The sequence below is a fragment of the Monodelphis domestica genome, chromosome 1, assembly GCF_027887165.1.
Source record: "Monodelphis domestica isolate mMonDom1 chromosome 1, mMonDom1.pri, whole genome shotgun sequence".
NCBI lineage: Eukaryota > Metazoa > Chordata > Mammalia > Didelphimorphia > Didelphidae > Monodelphis > Monodelphis domestica.
Genome location: NC_077227.1, coordinates 321512058 through 321538248, shown reverse-complemented (window position 1 = coordinate 321538248; position 26191 = coordinate 321512058). Strand labels below are relative to the sequence as shown.

The 26191-nt window shown below is 38.3% G+C and overlaps 1 protein-coding gene and 1 long non-coding RNA gene across 20 annotated transcripts in view; one reads left to right on the top strand and one right to left on the bottom strand.

Annotated features, from left to right (window-relative positions):
* Positions 1-6642: 6642 nt before the first annotated feature.
* Positions 6643-16772, bottom strand: LOC103098482 (uncharacterized). The gene is made up of 2 exons (XR_457630.3): positions 16636-16772; positions 6643-8403 (listed from the first exon to the last, which is right to left on the bottom strand). It is a non-coding gene; the product is annotated as an uncharacterized LOC103098482 (long non-coding RNA).
* The window catches only part of WDR20 (WD repeat domain 20), a 130118-nt gene continuing 120552 nt past the window's right edge, over positions 16626-26191 (top strand). For 18 of the 19 annotated variants that reach the window (XM_056811244.1, XM_056811243.1, XM_056811235.1 and 15 more), the window contains exon 1: positions 16834-17197. In XM_056811244.1, the coding sequence (XP_056667222.1) occupies positions 16949-17197 (249 nt within the window). In that variant the 5' untranslated portion in view covers positions 16834-16948. Of the gene's footprint in view, positions 16739-16833; positions 17198-26191 lie in introns of those variants that run through there. The other variant, XM_056811242.1, reaches the window with a different exon arrangement.

Sequence of the window (26191 nt, the reverse complement as noted above, 5' to 3'; positions counted from 1 at the left end):
TTTCTTTTCTTGTTTCTTCCATCTTCGCACTCACTGAAACCTGGTTGCCTCCTGACTACCTAACTTCCCTGATCTCACTTTTCAGTTCCTAATTGTATTTTCACTGATACTCAGTTGGAATAAGTTGGAATGAGTTAGAATACTCCTTGCTATCTGTTACCATTCCATACTTTCCCTCAATTTCCATTACAAAGTAAACTTTCTTTCAATTGAGATTTATTCAATCCATATTTGTCACCTTCTCAAGATTCTACTACTGACCTGCAGATATTCTCTTTTCCTCAAGTAGTCCAGTGCCTGGCTCACTGCCTTTTTCTTTTCCCCAGTTCCTACCCTTATACTATGGGACTTGAATACTGTGAGAATTTATTTTTTATATACTGTATTAATATCTATGTCATGGCCCTGGATTAGGAAGGTCCTAATCAATTTTTGTAATTACTCTGTATATCTGTGTCTAGGTCCTAGGTCAGAGATTCTATCCAGTCTGCTGCTTTTTGAATTTTCTTTGTCCTTAGGAATCCCAAAAAAGGTCTTTCCTTTGAACAGAATTTGGTTAATAAATGAAGGGGACAGAGGTTCTGTTCCTATGTGTGTTCTCTATATCATGGGAATGGGTAGGGGTGGATAGTTTGGTGTATCACTACCTAATTAGCTATTTACAAATCAGAAATATCTTGGAATGTTTAGGGAGGGGCTGAATAATGAGCTCTTAAAACTATTTATTGAACTGGCTGATGGAGATTTGTGGTCATTGGTCATTTGAGAGGGCCTTTGACCAATGTCACTTTATTGGTTATGATGGTGGCCTCATAAATAAACTGTTATAATCAATAAGCTAATATTTCTTACCCAAAATCAGTCTCTTGAAAGAATTTTAATCATAACAATGTATGGGAGCTTTGATGCTATCTCAAACATCTTACAAACCCAGTTCTTCTACTTATATATTTCCCAAGACTCCTCCACCCCCCTGAAGCTACTCATGGAAATGGTAATCTCCTTGATCTTGTCATCACCCACAAGGATTCTATTTCTTTTTTCATGAACTCTGAAATTTCCCTATCTGAACCCAATATGTTATCCATCTCACTATGGCCCTGAAACCTCAAATCCTGTTCTTTGTCCACATGACCTTGAATCTCTTCATCTCTTAATTCTTCCCCAGATGATCAGTCTTACACTGGCTACACTCTTGAACTTTCTCCAATGTGACCCTTTGATAAACTTTGATCAACTTAACACTGTTCCTTTCTCTTGAGTCCATTTCCCCTATACACATGCAACTAAACTAAGCTGGAGAAAATCATTAAATTGGGCTGACTAGTTTCTATAAATTAACTACATAATCTCAATTTAGTCCTCCCTGTAGCAAAGCAATTCTTTTACACCTCCCTAACCAATTCATCATCCTACTCACACTGGGGTCTTCTTCACACCTTTTCATCCCTTCTAGTCACCCTCCTAGCTGCACCTTCTCAGCTGAGGGCCTTGCTTCAAATTTGACCGAAAAAAAAATTTTAATCATTCCATCCCTTCCATTCTCCCCTACTTCTCCTCCCTTTACGGCTAAATTCCTTGAGAAAGTCATATAATTGGTGCCTTCACTTTCTTCTCCTTTTGCTATCTTCTTAGATTTTCAGTCTGGCTTCCAACCTCATCATTAAACTCAAACTATTCCAAAGTTTATGATTTTTTTAATCTCCGAATCTATTGTCCTTTTCACAGTCTTCATCCTTTCTGTCCTCTCTTCAACCTTCAACACTATCAATCTTCCTCCACTCTATAATCTCTTCTTTCTAGGTTTTCACAACCCTATTCTCTCCTGGTTCTCTTCCTTGGGTGGTAGTGGTGGGGCTCCTCCTTAGTCTCCTTTGCTGGATCTTCACTCAGGTCATACCTTCATGTGAGTGTCCCACCCCATGACATACTCCTAGGACTTTTCTTCTTCCCTTATACTATTTTACTTGGTGATTTTATCAGGGAGGGGAAAGGAAGAGAATAAATATTTATATAGTGCCTACTATGTGTCAGGCACTGTGCTAAGTATTCTTACAAATATCTGCTTTGATTCTCACAACAACCCTGTGGTAGGTACTATTATTATAAGCCACATTTTATAACTGAGGAAACTGAGGCTGGCTTGAACTAAGGTCTTTCTTACTTTGGGCCCTTCTACCCACTGTGCCATCAGCTGCCTGATCAATTCTCATGGATTCAATTACCATTTCTATACTAATGATTACTAGATCTATTTATCTATTTATTTATATAACCGTTCTTTTGCATTCCAGTTTCACATTTTCAACTGCCTATTAAACATCTTGAATTACATGTTCTGAAGGTATCTCAAACTTAACATACACAAAACTGAATTCATTATTGCTTCCTTTCCTCTCCCCACCCCTTCTCTTCCCAACTCCCCTATTACTGTTGGGAGTAACACCATTGTTCCAGTAACCTCAGCTCATGAACTAGAGATATCATCTTCAACTCCTTTATCTCTCTCACCCCTCATATCCAATTAATTGTTAAGTACTATTTTTTCCTTTTTCTCTTTTTTATAACTTTACCTTCCATCTTAGAATCAATACTGTGTATTGGTTCTAAGGTAGAAGAGTGGTAAGGGCTAGGTAATGGGGGTCAAGTGACTTGCCTAGGGTCACACAGCTAGGGAGTGTCTGAGTCCAGATTTGAATCCAGGACTTCTCATCTTGAGGCTTGGCCCTCAATCCACTGAGCCACCTACCTGCCTTCAAGTACTATCTTTTCTACCCTTGCAACACCTCTCACTTTCTTCCCCTTCTCTCCTGTAACACTGACATTACCTGTTACAAACCCTCATCATCTCATGCCTGGACTATTGAGAAAGCTTTTGGTTGGTTCTCCTTGTCTCATCTCTCCCCATTCCAGTCCATCCTCCACTGAACTTTCAAATGAATCTTCCTGAAGTTTTGACCTTATCACCCACCCCATTCTGTAAACTCCAGGGCCCCCCACCCCCTCTAAGTTCAAACATAAAATGTTTCACTCAAAATCCTTCATAACTTGGCCCCCTCCTAATTTTCCAGTCTTCTTAGAGCTTATTCACCCCCACTTACTCTGTCAGCCAGTGAACCCGATTTCTTCAATGTTTCTCACACAAGTCAGTCCATCTCCAGGTCCCTAGTCATTTTTCTTAACTGTCCCCCATGCCTGGAAATCTCACCTTCCTCAATCTGCCCACCAACTTCCATGGCATCCTTTATATTTGTTATTCAACCCCAACCAGACCCTCACAGATGCTAGGCAAACCTATACTTGCCTTATAAACTCACTAGCCCACTCTCTCTAGCAGGTGTTCCAAATCTTTTCATGACTCCTCCTCTTCCTCCTCCCACCCTCTCAGGTGAGAACCGTGCCTCACATTTTACAGAAAAAATTTGAGTCTATTTGCCATGAGTTTCTTCTCCTCTCTTCCTTATCTCCTGTCATTCAGAAGCCTATCCCCTCCTTCAATCTCTGTCTCACATGAAGAGGTAGCTTTACTCCTTACCAAATTTAGCCACTTTACCTCCTCAAGTGAGCTCATTCTATCCTGTCTCCTCCAAGAGATTCTTGCTTGTCATCTCATCCTCACTCTATCATTTATTTTTCATTTCTTCCCTAATGGAGAGAATTCCCTAATGCCTACAAACATGCCCATGTCTCCCCAATCTTGGAAAACCCTCACTTGATCCTTCTATCCAATCCTATTGGTTATTCTGGCAGATGGTCTGAATCAAAACAGAATTTCTTAGAGGCAAGATGGAGAGGGTGTTGCTAGTCCCACATTCCCAAATAACAGCCAATCACATTGTTTTTCCCCAAGCCTAACCAATTATATTGTCCATCTCATTTATGTTGCTCCTATTTTTTGGATGCTCTTCCCTTTGTTTATAAAAATGATCTCTCGGACCTCATTGGGGCCTTAGATTGTGAAGGAGGCTTATATACTGCTTACTGGCAAATTTGTACTTTGCAAATAAATTAATCATGCTTGGAACATGTGCCTCAGTTTAACCTTAATTTTAATAGTGACACCTCCTAGTTTCTTTCAAGATCCAGCTAACACTCTACCTTCCATAAACCTTTCGTAATCTACTTGATGCGAGTGCCTTCACTGTCAATTATCACTAATTATCCCACATCTATCTTGTTGGTACATACTCATTTATATGTTGTCATCCTCATTGGACTGTGAGTTCCCTAAGATTAGGGACCTATTTTCATTTGTTTTCTATTTTATTTGTAACCCAAGTGCTTAGCATATTGCTTGGTGCATGCTGACTGACATATTTTCTTGGTAATCTCATTGGTTTCCATAGCTTTAACTGTCTCTATATAGATGATTCCCAGGGCTAGTCAGTTCTGAATCATCAATTGCCTACTGGAGATTTCAAATCGAATGTCCCAGAGACATATCAAACTCAAAACATCCTATACTAAACTCATTATCTCCTATTTTTGTCAAGAGCTCTACTGTTCATTGGTCTTGGATGCTCATATTCTCAGCATTATTCTTTAATCTTGACATATCCACTTAGTTGTCCAATCTTGCTGTTCCTACATCCATATCTCATGCATTTGACCTCTTTTCCACTCACACAACTGCCTTAGTTTGAACCCTAATCAATTCTTGCTTTGATTATTGTAATAAGTCTCCCAATGGGTCCTCTTACCTCATCTCTTTCAACTTAAGTCTGCTCTACACTGTACAACGCTTCCAAAGTTATTTTCTTTAAGATCTGACCATATGATTTTCCTAATCCATATAAATAGCTTCATTCAAAAATTTTCAAACCCTTGCATTCTGACTTAGAATCAGTACTACATATTGGTTCCAAGGCAGAAGAATGGTAAGGGCTAGGCAACAGGGGTTAAGGGAATTGCCCAGTGTCACAGAGCTAGAAAGTGTCTGAGGACAAATTTGAACCCAGGATCTCCTGTCTCTAGGGCTGGCTCTTAATCCAGAGCCACTTAGCTGCCTTTCCATTCAATTTTTAATATCCTTCACAACCTGGGTCCAAATTATCTTTCTAGTATTTTTGGACATTACTCACTCACCTACACTCTACAATCCAGTCAAATTGGCCTCTGTATTCTTCCATAATGCCTTGTCTTAGCTCTAGAAGTCTTATATTTCTAGAATAACCTCTCTTCTCATTTCTGTCCCATAGATTCCCTTTCTTTCTTTCTTTCTTTCTTTCTTTCTTTCTTTCTTTCTTTCTTTCTTTCTTTCTTTCTTTCTTTCTTTCTTTCTTTCTTTCTTTCTTTCAACCCTTACCTTCCATCTTGGAGTCAATACTGTGTATTCGCTCCAAGGCAGAAGAGTGGTAAGGGCTAGGCAATGGGGGTCAAGTGACTTGCCCAGAGTCACACAGCTTGGAAGTGGCTGAAGCCAGATTTGAACCTAGGACCTCCCATCTCTAGGCCTGGTTCTCAATCCACTGAGCTACCCAGCTGCCCCCAGATTCCCTTTCTTTAAGAAAGCTCAAGAAATATCTTCTTGAAGTTCTTCTGGATCCCCCCCAACTACTGACACCCCCTCTTTCAAATGTCTTTGAACAATTTGTATTTATTCACCACCTAGTCTGTGTATATACATATATGTATGGATATATGTATGTATTATCTCCCCCTCAGAATGTAAATGCTTTAAGGGTGGAGATTGTTTCATTCTTTGTACAAGTATCTAATGCCTAGCACAAGCCCTGCCTCATGATAGGTACTTAAATGTTTGTTGATTGGCTGATTCTGTCATTTATTTTACCTGATTTATGTTATTTTGTTGGCTTTATCTCTATTTCTGAAACTATGATAGTAGTTTAGCATTTGGTGTTTGTCTTAAAAAATTACAATAAGTAATATTACAAATAGACAATCTTTCATGAAGTTTTCCTATGATGATGGATTTTAAACACAGATGTTTAGTATACACTGAGTATTCTGATTCACAAAAACAATTCCCTTCCTAGAAGAGCTTATTTTCTCCTTTCTTTTTAAAGTAAGTTTTAATGTTTATTTTTTTCAAATTACAGTAATTTCTGGAAATATTATCTCCCCACAATTTCAGAACTGAACCTTTCCTTGCAATAAAGAAAAACATCTAATCAAAGACAACCTATACAGTGACCTCCTCTGAAAATACATTCTGCTCTAGTATTCCTATGCCTTTATTTGGTGAACAGAGGTGGGTATAGTCTATTATTTGTCTTCCCATATAATTATTGGGCTTTTTTTTTTTAAGTTACTCAGTTTGGGTTCCTTTTAGTGATATTTTCCTTTATATTAGATTGTGGTCATTGTATTTATTATTTTTCTGGCTGGCTCTACTTCAGTTCAGGCAAATTTGAAATGCTTATTTTATCTTATTTTTTAAATTTTTATTTTTTTCCCCATTTGAATTAGTTTATTTAGTCAATTTAGAACATTATTCCTTGGTTACAATAATTACATTGTTTCCCTCCCTCCCCTCCACCCTCTGCGCAATTTCATTGGGTATTACTTGTATCCTTGATCAGAACCTATTTCCATGTTGTTGTTTGTACTAGGATGTTCATTTAGAGTTCACATCCTCAACCCATCTGAAGTGCTTATTTTAAAAAGAAAATGAATTTATACTTTATTCATTTAATAAATGTTTATTGCGTGGCCACTGTATGCAAAACAGTCCAGATGATACAAAGAATTAGGCATGGTCCTTGCCATTATAGAGTCTGACAAATGATTAGGCTTTACAATAATATGCTAATTTAGATATTCTAGCTATTTACTAAACATTTGAAGGCTCATTACAGTGCAGTATGTCATGGATTTAGATCACAGACTCCCTATATGCATTCAGTACTTGGTCTTCACAAGTTGTTAGGATCAAAATTTTTTTTCAGACAATATCGATACCTGGCTTTTCCAGATTACTGGTAGGACCTGTTTGAACTTTTGCTCTACTAACATAGCCTTTACTCAGTTACTTCTACACCATGATAAAAGTAAGAAAGGTTAGTTGATTTGGAAAAAAATAAATGACTTTGTGTGGTTTACTTTGGCTTGGAGCATTTTCAGTTAACTAAAGGTCCCTTTGTCTCACCCACACCAAGAATTCTGGGATCAAGATGGATAAAATCACTCTGAGGTCAAAGGATGGATACTAAGATGCCCCAAAGCCAGTAACTAATCTTGAGCAAGTTAGTTTATTGGAACTTTTACAAGAATCCACATTTATAAATTCCATAATGTATCAAATGATGACCTAATGAATCTAGAACAAAAAATAAATGTCCCAACACTGTAATGAAGATGCACTGTAATGTGCTGCCAAATGTATAGATTAGCATTACAATACTGACACAATCACAGACTCCTAGATCTAGAATAGGAAGAAAGCATAGAAGTCATGTATACCAATTCTTTAATTTTACAAATAAGGAAACTGAAGGCCAGAGAAGTGAGGTAACTTGTTCAGGATCACATCAGTTATGGCTGCACATCTCTTCTGAGGCTGGTACATTGCTTAAGTTTGGGAATTCTGAGTTACAGTGAGGCTAATGTCACCCGAGTGTCCATACTAAACCTGGCACCAATACAGTAGGTGCCTGGGAGCACAGGGCCCCTAGGGGTGTCTAAGGAGAGGTGAACCAATCCAGGTCAAAGTTTCCTCACTGTTCAGCAGTGAGGTTGGACCTGTGAGTGGCCTCTGTACTTCTAGACTGGGACAGACTCAGAACCCTTTCTCAAAGCAAAAAAACAAATAGATCATATAGGTTGTAAGTGACAGAGCTAGGATTATAACTCAGGTGCCGTAGCCTCACAGGACTCTTTCTATGTATCATACTGCAAGGTGTCCCATGCAGTAAGTCATCATGATAGAAAAATAACTTCATCTTAACAAGATGAATCTGAAAAGTTGGTAAGTTTATGCAATGACACAAATAAAATCAGAACTAGAACCAAAGAGACTGATCCTAAAAATATATCTTTAAAAAATACATTTTTATTTTATTAAATATTTCCCAATTACATGTAATTTTTAAAAAAACATTTGCTTCTAAAAACTGAGTTCCAAATCCTCTCCCTCACCCATCCATTGAGAAGGCAAACAATATCTTATCAATTATACATGTGAAGTCATGCAAAACATCTCCACATTAGTTATGTTGCAAAGGAAAATACACACATACAAGAAAAATAAAGTTTAAAAAGTATGCTTCAGTCTGCACTCAAGAGTTCATCAGTTCTCTCTTACTGGAGGTATATGGCATTTTTCATTATGGATCCTTTGGAATTTACACATCTTTAAAAACAGTGTTTGGATGTATTTTGTTTCTTACATCATCTTCACTTCCTAATATATTCCTCTTCTTTGCCTTCTCCAGAGAGCTATTCCTTATAACAAAGAATACAAGAAGAAAAAACAAGTTATCAAAATTAACCAATACATCAAACAGGTCTAAGATTATATGTAGTGTTCCATACCTTGAGTTCTGTAAGGAAGGGAGGGCTATATATGCATTTTCACATCTCTTCTTTGTGGCTAGGCTTTAACTTTATAATTCCACAGCATTGCTTTAGGTTTTCTTATTCTTATCTCTATTTACATTGTTGTAATTGTGGAACATCTCTTTTTCTATGGTTGTTTTGCTACTGCAGTTTCCAGTGGTACAAATCACAACTACCTCTAGGCCTTACAGAATATTGGTTATAAGTTGTTATAGCTGAACAAATTCATCCTTTGGTAATCAGTCCTCTGGTGATGAACCTTTCTGAACTTGGGCTGGTCCTGAGATGATTGACAAAGTTAGTTAATGGGTCTAAACTTGAAGTCTTTCCAGCTGTGATCTATCAGAGCTTGCTCTAAGCTGGGAAGGGCTTTAAGAACTAAAATTATTTCACAGTTTTTCCCCCTCACATTATCACAAATACCTTCATGAAATTTCTCTCTCTTTTTTTTTTAAAACCCTTACCTTCCATTTTGGAATCAATACTGTGTGTTGGTTCCAAGGCAGAAGTGGTAAGGGCTAGGCAATGGGGGTTAAGTGACTTGCCCAGGGTCACATAGCTGGTAAGTGTCTGAGGCCAGATTTGAACCTAGGACCTCCCATCTCTAGGCCTGGCTCTCAATCCACTGAGCTACCCAGCTGCCCAATGGTGAACCTTTTAGAGACTCAGTGCCATGCTACCCAGCTGCCCCTGAAATTTCTCTCTTTTAAATAATATCAGTAACCTGGAATGAGAAATGTGACCTAGACACAAATTTCCTTTATTAAATGGTATGTGGTTGTCCTTTAGCATCATCAACATATACTCAGCACTTAGAACATACAAGGAATACTGGCAGTCATTGGGGTAACAAAGAAATCCCTATCCTCAAAAGGACATTTAGTTGAGGATACAAGATAGGTACACAAAAAGATAAACAGAAAATATTATAAAACAAAAAAGCTTGCCTTCATAGGCTAAGTGCCAAATGTGTGCTACCTACAATAAGGGTCACAGAGTATAGAGAATGGATGATCTCATCAAAGAGTAGGGTAAGCTTTTTGTGAAGGAGGTGGACAGGGTCTGTGCCTTGAAATACAGTATTTAAAGAAGAGCAAAGGATAAATGTGATCACCACAGACAGAGGAAGCTAAGAGTCAACACAGGAAAATCAGACTATAATGTGGTAGAAAGAACAATAAATTGATTAATAGAATAAATAGCTAGGTTCAAATTAGTCAAGCTTCATTTCTTGGCCTTCTTTATTTTTCATGTTTTTCTCCCATAAATGAGGATAAGAATACTTGCATTTTATGTCACATGGTTGTGAGTAAAGTGCTCTTAAAAACCATAAAGGGCATTGAAATATGAGCAGCTGCTATTTCCCTTCAAGGTTTTGTATATAGGAGTAGTGGAAGTTAAGACTGAGGTCCAATTGTGAAGGACATCAGGCTAAAAGTTTTAGTATTTATCCTGTGGGAAATAACGAACCACCAAATGGTTTTGAATGTGAGTGGATTGTTATATGTACAATACCTAGTAGTGGCATTATTTTCAGATGATTAATTTTCTCATCACTAATAAGATGAATTAAAAGTGTAAGATAATGAAAATGGGAAAACTACAGTAACAAGTCATATATATAAGGTGATAAAAGTCTGGTCTAGCACAGTAATAATAAGAAGGGAAGGGGGGAATGGGACAGATGCCAGACAGATTACAGAGGCAGTATGGATGAAATTTGGTGAATTAGTCTCCAAACTTTCTTGACCACACACCTCTATTAGTAAAAAAATTTTGAGTACACATCCAGATAAGTATTTTTAGTTATTTATAAATTATGACATGTACTATTCTGCTAATATTTTGTACATTATAAAACACAAAGTGGAAAATTTTAAAAGTTGAGATAAAGATAAAATAGTATTTGATCCTGTAGTCAATAGGAAGCTACTGGGTTTATTGCATAGTGGACAAGATCAGATCTTTGCTTTAGGAAAATCACTTTCACAGTTATATGGTAGATTGGTCTGGGGAGAGACTTGAGGGAAGGAGACAAATTAAGAGGCTATTATAACAGTCCAGGTATGTGGTAAAGTGGGTCTGAACTAGGGTAGCAGTTGTGTAAATAAAAAAAGATTACAGATATAAGAAACGGTCATTGTTATTCACCCATTTCAGTTGTCCAACCCTTTGTGATCCCATTTTCTTTGCAAAGACCCTGGTATTTGGGATTTACCATTTCCTTCTCTAGCTCATTTTACAGATGAGGAGCTAAGGGAAATAGGTTAGGTGACTTACTTAGGTTCATACAGCTAGAATATGAAGCTAGATTTGAACTCAGGAAGATGAGTCTTCCTGTCTGGCACTCTATCCACTGTACCACCTAACTATCATAAGAAATGGTATAAAGGTAGAAATGCCAAGAATTGGCAAATATAGCAGATGAATGAGAGTAGGAAGTAAGCATGATACTGAGTTGTGAATTTGTCTTAATAAAAAGATATCCGTGCCTATGAAAGAAGTAGGAACTTTGGAAGAGGGTTGGATTTAAGGGAAAAGCTAATGTAATGACATCTCTGATGTTTCCTGAAACTGAGCAACTGATCCATGCTCACTCAATCTGTTAGACTCACTTTACCCAAAATGAACACAATAGGAGAGAGAATTTTTTCTGGTTACTGGCCCAGCCAGACTCCCTCAAGCCCCAGTCCCCAGGGACATCGGCTACACCCATGAAATGAGTTGTCTTTGTGTTTGTGTGTGAGGATTTCCTAGTGACACCTGCATAGCTGCTGCTGAGGGGGAAGGTTGTAAACTTGTATAATGGAGAAAGGGCTTGGTACGGGGGAATGTTGAAAAATTATGGGCAAGTTTTATTTTGGAAACAACTCCAACAATGAGAGTAGGATGTAACCCATTTTTCCATCCATTAAATGGTTGATCTCAAATCCAGTGGGATAAGGTTATGGCCACCCACTTTGGAGACTACCAATGCAGAGCATGGATTACTGGAAAGGTGACAGAATCTATACCTAAAAGAAATGAGACCAAAAGAAGTAACTATCTTCTTTACCATTATTCCAGCTACATATAAGCTGGTTGGCAAGTTTAGTAGTCATAGAGAGAAAAGGGGAAATCCAGAGAAAGTGGTTTGTAGAGGAAAATTGTTTTACACATGTTGAGTTTGAGATGCTAAGCAACTGAAGCTCAAATGAGAGGTAAAGGGTGCACATTTTAGTCATCAACATAGAAGTGATAATCAAAACTATAGCTCTGCTTTGTTTTGGCTCCAAGGAAGTTCATCTGGGTGAGATAAGAGTGAGTCTCACAGGACTAGTGAGTATGGATCAGTTTTCGTTGAAACACATAACACAGATCTTAATACATTAGTTTTTCTTTCCCCACCCCTGCCCCTAAATCCACCTTCTTCCAAACTCCCTTACTTCCATCATGGCCCACATAGGATAAGCTGAACACCTGAAAACTCATCATGCTGAGTGATTCTCCTGTGGATCATCAGTACCTTTTCAATTCTCTCTGTCTCTTCTCCTCTCAGATCAGAGATCTAGAGGTTGGAACATTAAAACTCCTTCCAAAGCATTCCTTTATACAGAGAACAGGGATCTGAACTTTCCAGTTAACATTCCATTTTCATTAGCATTTCTACTTGGTTTGGACTCCAGGGAACATGACTCATGCACCTATGCCAGGTGCCCCCTTGTATCTCTTCCCATTTCCAGTTTCCTTTTTTGTCTTCCCCCATTAGATTGTATGATCCTTGAGGGCAAGGACTGTCTTCTTACTATTTGTATCCTCAAAGCTTAGCACAGTCCCTGATAAGTAGGCACTTGCTTATTGAACTGAATTTTAGTATATGAGAATTCACCGGGAAAGAACTTAAAGAACAGATTATTTAAAAAGTTTTAGAGGGGTGGGATGCAGGGCTTCAGTATTATAAGTTCCTTTTGAGGGTTCTAAATAATTGAATTTCTGGTTAACTAAGGGTTGATTAGAGAATCCTTGGTCAACTTTTGCCTTTGAAATTTTATTTTATTACTAAAGTTTCCTGAACTAGTAAGAATATTATGAGTATAACTGAAACCTTTTTGGAAGAATCAAAATGTCAGTGCCTCAGGATCATCATTCTAAATAAGAATTCTCATTGTATAAGTCTATAGCTGTTTACTTCAAATTCATTAGATTGCAAAAGTGACAAGAAAGAAAAATGATAATTGTTAGAAGTAATGTACACACGTGGAGGCACATGAATGCAGCACTGTGGATAGGCATGGCCATTCTAGAGATGAATTTGGAACCCTCATAGTCACTAATTGTATGTCTTTTGAGTCAACAGTACAACTACTAGATTTATACCCCAAAGAGATACAAGAAAAAGAGAAAGGATACATATGTTCAATGATATTAATAGCTGCACATTTTGGTGTGGCTAAGAAAAGTGGAAACTAAGAGGATGTCCATCAACTGGGGAATGGAACAAACTATAGTACAGAAGTATGATAGAATACTATTGTGTCATAAGAAATAAGATGGATTCATAAAACATGGGAAGATTTGTGTGAACTGAGCAGAAATCAGGAGAACAATTTACATAGTCGCTGTATATTGTAAAGAAAAACAACTTTGAAAGATTTAAGAATTCTGATCAACACAATGACCAAAAGCAACTCTAGAGACTGAAGATAAAACCTTCTTCCCACCTCTTGACCAGGAGGTGATATATTACAGGTATAGAATAAGACATAATTTTTTTTAGACATGGTCAATATGACAACGTTTAGTTATTTATAAAGTAGAGACTTTTATTTTAGGAATGAAGAAAGAAGGGACCACTGTTTTAGCTGTTATGTCTACTGATTCCCAGATGTATATATCCAACTATAGTATCTAGAACACCAGACCTGTGCCATCAATGGGTTTTTGCATATTTTTCCAATTTTTCTATGAGCCTCTCAAATACAAAATATTGATAGTAGAATTTATTGTCTTCTCCCCCACTCCAAATCCACTCTTCCAAACTTCTCCCTTTCTGCTGAATGCACAAACTCTAAGACATCTCTCTGCCTCCTCACTCTTTCTTACCCCCACATACACAATGAGTGGTCAAGTCTTCTCAATTCTATCTCTAAAACATCTCAACATTTGTCCCTTCTTTCCATTTGCTAAACAACCATCCTCATTCAGGGCCTCCTCGCCTCTCACTTGGACTATTGAATTCTAAATTGGTCTCCTTGCTTCATTTCCAACCTATCCTTTACAGAACTGCTGAAGTGATATTATTGAAGCAAGGTATGACTAATACTACTTCCCTGTTGAATAAACTTTAGTGGCTTCCTAAGGCACCAGGATAAAAAAATAAATTGCTTTGTTTGGTATCTGAAATCCTTTAAAACATGTCTCTAATCTACCTTTCCAGCTTTATTATATATTAATATGTATATGAAGGGGAGCTTTGTGTACTCTTCAGACCAGCCAAATTGGCCTTGCTTTGAGCACTTTTGCCCAAATACAACATTCTATCTTCTGCTTCCATACCTCTGCATAGGTTGTTCCCCACCTGCATTTCTGTAAGGTACTCCCTTCTTATCTCTGCCTTTTATATCAGTTCAAATACCATGAGGCCTTTTCTGACTGCCAATTCCTAGGGCTTTTCCTTCAAAATTACTTGGTATTTGTTTTGTATGCATTAAATGTATACTTTATCTTCCCTGAGAGAATGTGAGTTTCTTAAGAATAAGGCCTACTGGGGCACCTAGGGGGCTCAGTGGATACACAGCCAGGGCTAGAAACAGGAGATCCTGGGTTCAAATATGACTTCAGACACTTCCTAGCTGTGTGACCCTGGGCAAGTCACTTAACCCCAATTACCTAACCCTTGCAACTCTTCTTTGGAACCTATATCAATTCTGAGAAAAAAGGGTTAAAAAAAAAAGGGTAAGGATTATTTAATTTATGTCTTTGTATTACCAGCATCCACCTCATTCCTGACAGAGTAGGTATTGAATAAATGCTTACTGATTGATTATAGATGGGTACCTGCTTGGCAGCTTATAGTATTAGTTGCCTGAGACACTAAGAAGTCGTTATCAAGTATTTATTAAGCACCTACAATGTGCCAAGCACTGTGCTAAGTTCTAGAGATTTGAAGAAAAGCAAAAGACAGTCCTTTCTCTCAAGGAGCTCACATAATGAAGGAGATGGCATATATGTGGCAACTTGTTTAGGGTCACAAGGACAACCTATGTCGAAATTGGCTTTTTATCATTGTCAACATCTCTATAGAATAAATTACTTTTTATATTTTATCAATAACAATTCATGGTTATAGTTATATACATTCCTCTAGAAATAAATGAATCTCTTCTGAATAATGCTAAACAAACAATTTAAAGGTTTATTTCAGGTAGTAGAGACTAAAATTCAAAAGAAGAAATACTCATGAACCCAGGGTAATAATAAAACATTCAGGAATTGGGCATCCAGTTCATTTTTTTTTAACTTTCTCTAATGTGTTAACAACTCTCTAATGTTTTAACAAGTTAAATAAACTTTCAGGTGGAAAGCAAAACTGTCAATTGAGTGATTCTGAACCAGATTCTCCACAAGTGGGCCAACCAAGGAGGCTGGGAGTCTAGCAGAGTATATTTTTCTCTAGATCCTTTGCTCTTGCCACATCCATGGTCTTTTCTGGACATTTCTTTGATAATATTTATGCCAATTTCCAGTAGATATGTATATGTATATCTATATCTATATATCCTCTTTAGGTCAAACAATTGCTTTATTCATTTTCCTTTGTGAACTTTAACTTTATTCTTCAGAATACTTCATGCCTCATAGCCAAAATAATGTTTATGTTATAAAATGATGGGCCTTTGTTTTGGGAAGCAGCTTGGGGATGATTTAAAAAAAAACACTACTTTCCCATATGCCACATCTTTCCCTTTAAATAACTGAAGACAGCCATCTATCATGTTCCATAAAATGTCTGCAATCTACACATTCTTAATTGGTTCAACCATTCCTCCTCTGGAATGATTTGCAGTCCCTTTCCATTCTACCTGACCATTTCAAGACAGATTTTTACAGGTCTTTCCTCAAATATGGAGCCCCAAAACTCATGGTTCATTAACCATCCTCCAAACTCCAGGAGTTTGAACGAGGGATAACAGCAGTGAGGAGTCCAACTCATTTTTCTTTTCAAATTTGTTTTGATAGCTGTATTTCAAATAGTTGGTTTTCTTTGTAAACTTATGTATTTTATTTTACGCATTTAAAAATTATTTTAAGAAGTGACCCATAGGCTTCATCAGGGTGTCAAAGGGGACCACCACAGAAAAAAAACTCGTTATGTTAGTTATCATCAGAATTAATAAAATTTATAGGTTGAAAGGCAATAATTAGTAAGCAACAAGCATTTATTAAGCGCCTACTATATGCCAGACCCTGGGAATACAAAAGCAAGAAATGAAATAAGGTTAAAAAGATCTGGCCTTAAGTTCCTCTCTGACTCATATCGGCTGGGAGACCCTGGCCAAGTCATTTAAAACTGACAATGCCACAGGCAACTCTTCAATAAGTCAATAAACACAGGGCAGTTGCAGATTCGCATAGGTAGAGGGAGTGTCCTCACCAAGAATTCTTTACGGTAATAAAAAATCATAGCAGATCCAGTCCAAAGGGGGGGAGGGGGAGAATGTTTTAAAGGGCTTGAAATTAAGCGAAAAGGTTTGGATCAAGTACTGTCTGAGGTGTCTTTCCCTCGAGAGCATCTCACCTGACTCAGACTGAAAAGTGACTGAGTCGTCAAGGTCACCAAGTACTACACAGTTCGAGAGTTCCTGATTCCAAATCCAGGGCGCTCGCCTCCCTACTCGGGTGCAAGCAGAGACCCTGGCAGCTCCTGGTCCCTCCAGACCAGTCAGGAGCCAGGCTCCAGCGGCAGTCTTCGCTCCTCTTCCCTAACGGCTTCCGTCCCAGCCGCGGCCTTTCCTACCCAGCACCTCCCCCCCCCCCTCACCTCCACCCCTGGTCTGGTCTGCGCTGAGGCGACAGCAGTGGTTCCCATACCCTGGGACGGCCTACGACGGAGGCCTCGGCCCCCCCGGGACCCCTCACCTCGCCGGCGGCGGTCACAGCGGCTCTCGGGTACTCAGACGCTCGGGCCGGAGCCCACTACTAAGTCAGGGACTGCCAGCGGATGTCTAGCTGAGCCCTGGAGGTAGTCGCGCCTGCGCAAACGAACTATAAACAAGCCCTCCCTTCTTCCCGTCGCCGCCACACTCGGTTGGGAGCAACCAGAGTGGGAGGGTGAGAAAGAAGGCGGGGTGAAACGAGGGGGGGGGAGGGTGCCTCTGGGAAAGTAAAGGACGGCGCCTGCGCAGTGGTTGTAATCCGGGCACTTGGGGCAGGATGAACGCTGCTTTCCAAGATGGCGACGGAGGGAGGAGGGAAGGAGATGAACGAGATTAAGACCCAGTTCACCACCCGGGAAGGTCTTTACAAGCTGCTGCCTCATTCGGAGTACAGCCGGCCCAACCGGGTGCCCTTCAACTCGCAGGGGTCCAACCCCGTGCGCGTCTCCTTCGTCAACCTTAACGACCAGTCTGGCAACGGCGACCGCCTCTGCTTCAATGTGGGCCGGGAGCTCTACTTCTACATCTACAAGGGGGTCCGCAAGGTACCGACCCAGGCGGCGCCGGGGCCCACTGGGGCTGGGGGTAGGAGCAGCGACACCGGCGCGGGTGTCTGGGGACGGGACAGGACCGGGTGACGTGACCCGACCCGGGGAGGAGGCGGCGGTGGCTTCACTTCGGAGTGGGCCGGCAACTCCACTTGAGAGTTTCTCACCTCTGCGCTTTGGCGAGGGGGGGAGACTGAGAGAAAGGGGGCGTGTAGGGTACGGAGGGGTTTGTGAGTCTGGCGCTGGGGGAAGGAGTCGCGACCGGTCCAGGGAGCCAACCCCCCCCTTCAGGTGTCTGCCTCTCCTCACCCCACCCTCCTCCACCCGGGCTCTGTCAGGTTAGGTGACAAGCATGGAGCCGGGCCTGCGGAGTCCCTGGGAAAGGGGCGAGGGGGCGGGGGTTGCGCCTGCCCTAGCCCGACTTGAGAGCTTGGGGGGCTCCCCCTTCTCCAAGAAGATAGGGACACGGGGGATTGGGTGAGGATTGTAAGTCAAGTGGAACCCGTGCTGAGTGAGAAGCAGCAGGATTCTGCTCGAAGTCCGAAAGGAGCTACTTGAACTGGGGTGGGGGTTTAGGGACTGGGGGCTGATCCACCTGCTGCCGCACTTCCTAGGAGTCAGTCAGTGGCTCGGGTGTTAACACTTTATGTTTCCAAGCATTGTAGGGAGGGCATCTGTCGCTGTCTCCAGCGATAGAACACATGGAAGTGACTCTTTCCTTAGGAAAGATTATTAAAGATTGTATTTTGCCTATTTCTAGTCTATAGATAGGCTAAGATTTACATTGAGGAACCAAGTCCTCTTTATTTTTCCATTATTTTGACTGGTGATACGAATTCAGTGTGAGCGTATTAGAACTATCAGAGAAGTCAGACCTAAATCATGAAGGTCTGAAAAGCTACCTCATTTACTCCCCTCCTTTTCATGGCAAGTAATGTAAAGAATTACTATTCTTTGAATCATGCAATCATCCTCAAACATGTTCTCCTTTTAAAAAAAGCCAATTCTTTTATGTTACTATATACCTCTTGGCCTTTCAAAATAGGTCTTTGAATTTGCTATTAGAAGAGAGAAAATAGTGGACTTTCTACATATAATCTGCACAAGATTATGAAACATTTGATAAATGTGCATTTTTATTAGTTATACTAAAATAGTCAAATAATAAGGAAGAAATAATTCTGCAAACAAATGCATTATATACAAGTACAGCATTTTTTCGTTTTGGTATTGCAGGTCTTGTGGTGGGTATGCTAATTTATGTTTCTAAAGTATTTATCTCAAATGTTTTTGGTAGTGTTTCTGATTGTGGTCAGAATTATGGAAAATGCTGAAAAAAAGTTGGCTGGGGGAAAAAAATTACTTCAGTCCTGTTTCCAGCTTTGTCACTGACTTGTTGGATGATCTTTGCCAAGTTGTTTCACTTATAACTCCTCTTCCTTAAAAAAGATGAGTAGTTGTGAACGTGTTGCACATAATGAGTTAATACTGTTAAAATACTGTGAAGTGCTCAGAGACAATAAATGGAAAGGTTACAAATATAAAGGGTAATATTCAAACAGGAAACTGCCATCTTGATTTTGATTCCAGGACTTTAAGAATCAGCTTTCTTGTCAAATATTGTTTCAAAGTTTTAATTGCTAAAATGTATTTTTTAGTTACAAAGCACAAAAAAAGAGACAAATCTTAATTTTAACCTAAACTGGTATCAATTAAAATAGCTTGTTATTCTAGGTGTTAGCTTTTTTCACTCTTTGAAACTTCTCTTTCTGAAGTTCTCTAGTAGGAAACCTGATCTGATAGTCTTGGTTTACATCATAAAACAGGGTCTACTATGATCAAGAATTCTTTGCAGTGGTAGTTCTTATTAAGGGCGATACATTTCTTACAGAGTGGTAATACTGAAGTAAAGAAAGATGTGTAAAACTGCACTGAAAAGTTCTTGTTAACTAATTTTTTTAAAAATAGAAGTTGCTTTTACAAAAAAATAGAAGCAGGTTGTGGTGCAATGAATAGAGAGAGCACTGAGCCTGAACTCTGGAAGACCTGAGTTCAGAAAAGGCCTCAGAGGCATAGAGATGTTTGACCCAGGACAGGTCACCTAACCTGTTTGCCTCAGTTTTCTCAACTGTAAAAATGGGGATAATAGCATCTACCTCTCAGGGTTGTTGTGAGGATCAAATAAGATTTTATATATATATATATTTTTTTTTTTTTTTTAAAGAGCACTTAGCTCCATACCTGATGCATAGTAAGTACTATGTAAATGTTTATTCCCTTTTCCACCTCCTTCCCTTCCCTACATGAGCATATTTATATTTAGCTCTCTTTGCATATCTATTTTGTGGGACACTTCATTTCATGAAATTTCATTTCAATCTGAATTTGCAGTTTTATTTCATGTTTCTATCTAGTTATTGTCAACATTTATGTAGTATTTCAAAATTTGCAAAGTGCTTTCCTTGGAACAACCCTGTGAGTTATAAAGTATGATTGATATCCCTATTTTCCAGATGGGAACACTGATGTCCATAGACTATATATAGCAACTTACCCCTAGCAATAGATAGCTGGTAAATATCTGAGGCAAAATTTGAATCTTAGTCTTCTGATTATACATATAACATACTTGACATTTCACCACTTTTTCTTCTGTCTTTGTCAAGCTATTTTATTTTTTCAGTTTTTTAAGATTAAAAATACCTCAAAGAATATTTTTTAAAATTAGAAAATGGGAATTATTATTTTACCATTCAGATATAATGATGGATTTAAAAATCCAATTTTAATACTTCAAATTATTTGGATAATCAATTCTTTCTTCAAGGAATCTAAAATGTCCAGCATGTATTCAGATCTAGAATTTTCAGTTTTGATAGATTAATAAAAATTTTAGAACATATAGTATTTTAGTACACTTAAAACAATGACTAATAGCAGAATTTATGAAGATCTACTGACATTTTCATTGATGAAAACTGGCATATGATGTATTATTACGGAATAACTTTGGCCCATTTTTATGACAACTAAAACTATTTTTAAACTAAGCCAAACCTTGTGTTAGTAATTGAATGAAATATTAAAATACCTCTGAACTTATGGCATCACTTTCATGATGAGAAGGGGTGGGTAGGCAGTTATTTTACAAGTTTAGAATAAGAATTTTTCAATCTTGTACTATTTATTGACTTTGTTTCCTGCTTCCCATGAACATGCCCAGGTTTCTCCGATTCTTAGAAATTTTCCACTAAATCCTCCATCCTATTACTTATTGTACTCTATCTCTTCCCTTTCTCAATCAGATTCTTTGAAAAAGCCATTTTGTTACCTCTACTTTTTCTCTCCTTTTTTTTTCTGAACCCTTTTCAGCCTGGTTTCTGACCCAACTAAAATGGTCACTGAAGTTAACCAAAGATCTCTTACTAACTAAATCTAATGACTTCTCAATTTCTTGGCAGCATTGATACTGTTGATTTCCCTCTCCTGCTGGATACCTTCTCCTTTCAATCAATCATCAAGAATTTATTAATCATTTTCTGTGTTCTAGATATTGCATTAGTCACTGAAGATACTCTGGGTTTTCATGATACTTCTCTTTCCTAGTTCTAGTTGTTTGGTCCTTCCATCTCACCTTTTTTCCCTGGTTCATCATCCATGTCATGCACACTGTGAATCATTTCTAAATGCTCTTTCTTGAACCTTCTTTTCTCTGTACAATATGTCTCATGTTTTTCCCTGTTCTATAGACTTTTATTATGTCTAGTTTTCACTTCTTCAGTAGCATCTTATTTGGTGTCCTTACCTGAAGACTATCCCTATTCCTCTTCATACTTCACATAACCTAAAGGGCAGGTCAGACCATGTTACTTTACTATTTAAGTAAACTTCAGAGACTCCCATTTACCTCTTAGATCTATAAACTTTATTGTGTGGCAGTCGAAGCTTTGTGTAACATATCTTCTTCCTTCCTTTACAACCTTCTTATACTTTATATCCCTTTCCACACTTTCCAGTCCAGCTGTACTGGCCTCCTTATTGTTTTCATGCATCTTCCATGTTTTTGACATTGCATTGGCTATGCCTCATGCCTATAATACACTCCTTCCTCATAGTGGCCTCTTGGAATCCCTCATTTCTTTCAAGCCAAGCACCACTTTCTACATAAAGCTTTTCTTTATGCACTCATCCATACCCAGCTACTTATGTCTCCATTCCCACAACTATCTTGTATTCATTTTATATTTGTTCTGTTTATGTTTTTATATATGTACATATCTTCTGGTTAGAGAATCTGTCACTTCTGTCTTTGTATTCTTAGAGTTTAGAATACCTATCTCATAATAGACATTTAATAAATGCTTGTTGATTGGTAAAAAGTAGAAATCAGTAATTGATGATTTTAGGTATATATGACTCATGTGTTTATTTTTTTTTGTGTATGTTACTAGTATTTACATTAAAAACTGAGTTATTTCAAACTCAGAAGTAGTGGAATGGAAGTAAATTTAATGACAGGTATAAATGAAAATGAAATTGCAAATTTCCCAGATTGTTTTGATTAGGACAAAATCAAAGCATATTTATTAGAAATAGGGCCCTGGCCCTAGATACTGTAGCAAATGATACTCTTCTCACTGTATTGAATTGAGCTCTAAATAACTTCTTATTTCAGAAGAAGTATTACGTAAATTAGCCACATTGATTAAAGATATCTTCTTTTATTAGTTATTTTACAGTAAAAAATTTACTCAGTAGTAACATGATACTGAATCAGTGCCTAGAACAATTTATACTTATAATAATTTTTCTAATTGGCTTACATTTTTATATTATTGAGAGATAGCAAATTGACTTTGAACTTGAAATTTGTAGAATGAGAGAAAATGAAATAAAGGAATTTCCTCAAAAAGTAAATCTATTAGGGGGCTGCTGGGTAGCTCAGTGGATTGAGAGCCAGGTCCAGAAACAAAGTCCTAGGTTCATATCTGGCCTGAGACACTTCCTAGCTGTGTGACCCTGGGCAAGTCACTTAACCCCATTGCCTAACCCATACCACTCTTCTGCCTTGAAACCAATACACAATGATTCTAAGGTCGAAGGTAAGGTTTTTTTTTATTTTTATTTTTTTTATGGAAATCAAGTAGCTTGCCTCAGATTAATTTTATATACTATTTCCTATTATGCTACAGTTCCTATCAGATTAATGTCTAATGAATAGCTAACAGCATACCTTTGGGAAATTATCCTTTAGATTAATTTTTATCTCTAAGCATTCGATTAGTATTAAAATTGTGTTTGTTAAATGTACTTAGATTTTGTAATGTTGCACCATACTTCAGTAAGGCATAAACTTTAAAAATAAAAGAGCAGAAATGACATGATAAGGGGACACAGACAAGTAGAATAGTTTTGGAACTACAATTTTAACTTAAAAATATTTCCTCCCTCCCAAAATCTTACCAACCTGTAATAGGGATTCCCTGTGGCCTTTTCCCCTCATCCTTGTATAAGGAAATGTTTGTTTGTTGAAGTTGGTCAAGTTCACAATAATTAAAATGAAAAAAATTTAAATGTACATATTTACTTTAAATAAGATTTAAGTTTTAGGAAAAAGTTTTCATAAACTTTGCTGTTTCTAATAAATATCAAAAAGTGATCATTTAAACTTTAAAATAGACAATTTTGCACATTTAATGTCTGATGGTAAAATAATCACATATTATCAGCATAATATCAGTGATGGAATGTCTTCTATTTTGACTCTACTTTTAGATAGAGGCAGCATGATGGAGCAGATGGAGCGCTGACCTTAGAGCCAGAAAAATACTAGATTCATGTCTTGCCTCTGATATATATTGACTGTGTGATCCTGGTCAACTCCCTAAAATTATAAAAAAGCAGAAAATGTCCTGACCTTCATTGGTAGAAGGAATTTACTCACATGAAAGTTCCCTATACCAGTGAAATCAGATCCAGGCTCCATCTATAATATTGTATAAAATATCCTAGGTAAATGTTTTTAAAAGAGTCTCAGCAATAGATGTTTATTTTTTAGTGATTCCTGCATTGGGTGGGAAGATCAATTCTAAAACTTAATGACTGTTAGTAGGTTTTTGAGGAACCTAAGTGGAATAGTGGATGGAGTTCAGGACCTAGAGTCAGAAGATTTGAATTTGAAGTCTGTCTCAGATACTCTCAGTAGCTGCCTGGGCAAATCACTTGAGCTTTCTTGCCTCTAGATCATTGCATTGCTACTAGTAGAGAAGTCCATTACATTTGATTTTACCACAGTGTATCAGTCTCTGTGTACAATGTTCTCCTGGTTCTGCTTTCGCTCTTCATCAATTCCTGGAGGTCGTTCCAGTTCACATGGACTTCCTCCTCACTGGATGATTTAAATTAGGCTTAGGATTTTAAAAAATATTATCTTGGGTTCTTTGACCTTGGAGAGAGAAGGAGAGGGAACAGGAGAGGGATGAGAGAGAGGAGACAGAAAGAAAGAGAGAGAAATAGAAAGATAAGAGAGGGGAGAGTGTGTATGTGAGACAGAGAAAGAAGACACAGAGAGAATATTAATGATATCATAGGATTCTTAGTACCCTAGGAGGCGTTCAAGAGGAAATAATGGAACTTCCCTGAATGTATCAGCCAGTGTTATTAAGCATAAGGAGGTAAAGTCTATAACTCCACTTTAAAATCTTATTATAAAATTAATTTAGGAAATTGGTATTTAATCTTATATTCTGGTCAAAGCCTTAGGCAGGGGTCAGGATTTCTTTCTTTCTTTCTTTTTTTTTTAATGAAAACCCTTACCTTCCATCTTGGAATCAATACTGTGTATTGGTTCCAAAGCAAAAGAGTGGTATGGGTTAGGCATTGGGGTTAAGTGACTTGCCCAGGGTCACACAGCTGGGAAGTATCTGAGGTCAGATTTGAGCCTAGGACCTCCCGTCTCTAGGTCTGGCTCTCAATCTACGGAGCCACCCAGCTGCCCCCAAGGGTCAGGATTTATTAGCAGATTTTTTCGAGTCTGTGATAGCTTCCAAATTTGCCAATTGTAAAAGTGAAAATTAATGGTTGGACAATAATTTTATGGAATTATGTGGTTGCCAGAATTTATTATATCTTTGAGTCAGAAATTTATTTACCAGTATTTGTAAAGAGAAAGGAAATAATAAAGAAGAGACATGTGAGGGGGATAGAGAAGTTATCCATCCTATCAACTTAAATGTTTTGCCCTGGATCTGCTTAATCCAGGCAGAGATTAATTAGCTCTCAACCAGGAAGGCTGGTGGTGAGTAACTACAGGGCCTCCTCCAAGATGGAAGCTAGTCTCTTAGGAAACTAGTCAGCCTTTTACTTACTCAATGAAGTAGTCCAGGAGTCAGAGTCTAAGTTGAAGCTGATCCCTAAGCTCACAATCCAAGCTGCAGTCTCCAGCAAAGCTTCCTCCAAAGACTCCCCAATTAGAAAATTTATCTCCAGAAGACAATCTCTTCAGACTATCTTCTCAAAGACTTATCAGTTCTGAGGGAGGGCTTGCTTTTATGGTGACTTCTTGTCTCCTCCCCTCTTCACAGGGGCCATTCACAGTTTCCAAATTGTTTGGAACTGCCCAGGGAGCAGTGTCTGGTGGGATCAACTTCTCACCTTCTGAAGGTCAATTTTTCATCAAAAAGATTCACAGTTTCTTGACTGAACAGTTTCTGAGGGTGTGAACTCTTGTGTGAACTCTTAAAAGAATTCACAAGTTTCTAAGAAAAGGGTGGAGCTCTCCAAGTATCTTGCTCAGGCTTCTCACCTAGCACTAAGTAGGGTCTAATCTTTTGTTGATTCAATTTAAAAGGTAGACAACAGGAGAGTTAATCCTGTTTTCAGTATAGTGAGGTACTAAGTAGGGGTACTTAAGTTAATGTTAACCAAAGTGTCAACTTCAACTAGGCAAAGAGAATAAAGGATTTCCTTTCATACAATTTCATGGAAATGTAAGATTTAGATTGCTTGGAATGGAAAAGAAATAATGAAGATATTGTTTTTTTTTTTGCCACTTAAATTTCATTAAATTTAATGGTTTTATGCTTGGTATTTCTTGGGGAAAACTTTCTCTTTTTTGTGCATTATTTGTTCTGAGGGTGTTGTCATATCTGATCATAATCCTAATCAATCTCTCCCATTAACTCCTAAACCCCTTCATCCTCACTAACCTCCATTTCTTCTTTCTTTTCTTGTTCTTCACCCCATCTCTGCCTTCCTTTCCTTTCCTTTGTTCGGTCATGGTCATGGCCTAGTAGTTGACCAACCAGTTTAACTATGCACTGTCATCTATCTATGACTCAAAAATTATTATTTTTTTAAACCCTTACCTTCCATCATGGAGTCAATACTGTGTATTCGCTCCAAGGCAGAAGAGTGGTAAGAGTTAGGCAATGGGGGTAAAGTGACTTGCCCAGGGTCACATAGCTAGGAAATGTCTGAGGCCACATTTGAACCTAGGACCTCCCATTTCTAGGCCTGGCTCTCAATCCACTGAGCCAACCCTCAAGAATTCTAATGGGGGAGACAATATGCAAACACCTGTGTTCATGCAAGGTTACATGCTGTGCAAATTGGAGGTGATCTTAGAAGAAAGGCACTAGAGTTATACAGGGGTATCAGGAAAGGATTTTTGCAGGTGGTGAATTTTTAGCTGAAAGTAGGAAGGAAAGGAATCCAGGAATTGGAGATGAGAAGGAAAACCATTCCAGGCATGGGGGACAGCCATTGAAAATATATGGAGGAGCAGCTAGGTGATTCAATGGGGTCAGGCCTGAAATGGGAGATTGTAGATTCAGATCTAGTCTGAGATACTGCCTAGCTGTTTGTCCCTGGGCAAGTCCAGTTGCCTAGCCCTTGCCCCTCTTCTGTCTTAGAGTTGATACCAAGGCAGAAAGTAATGGTTTTTAAAAAATACATGAAATCAGGAGATAGAGAAACAAGTAGGCTAGTATT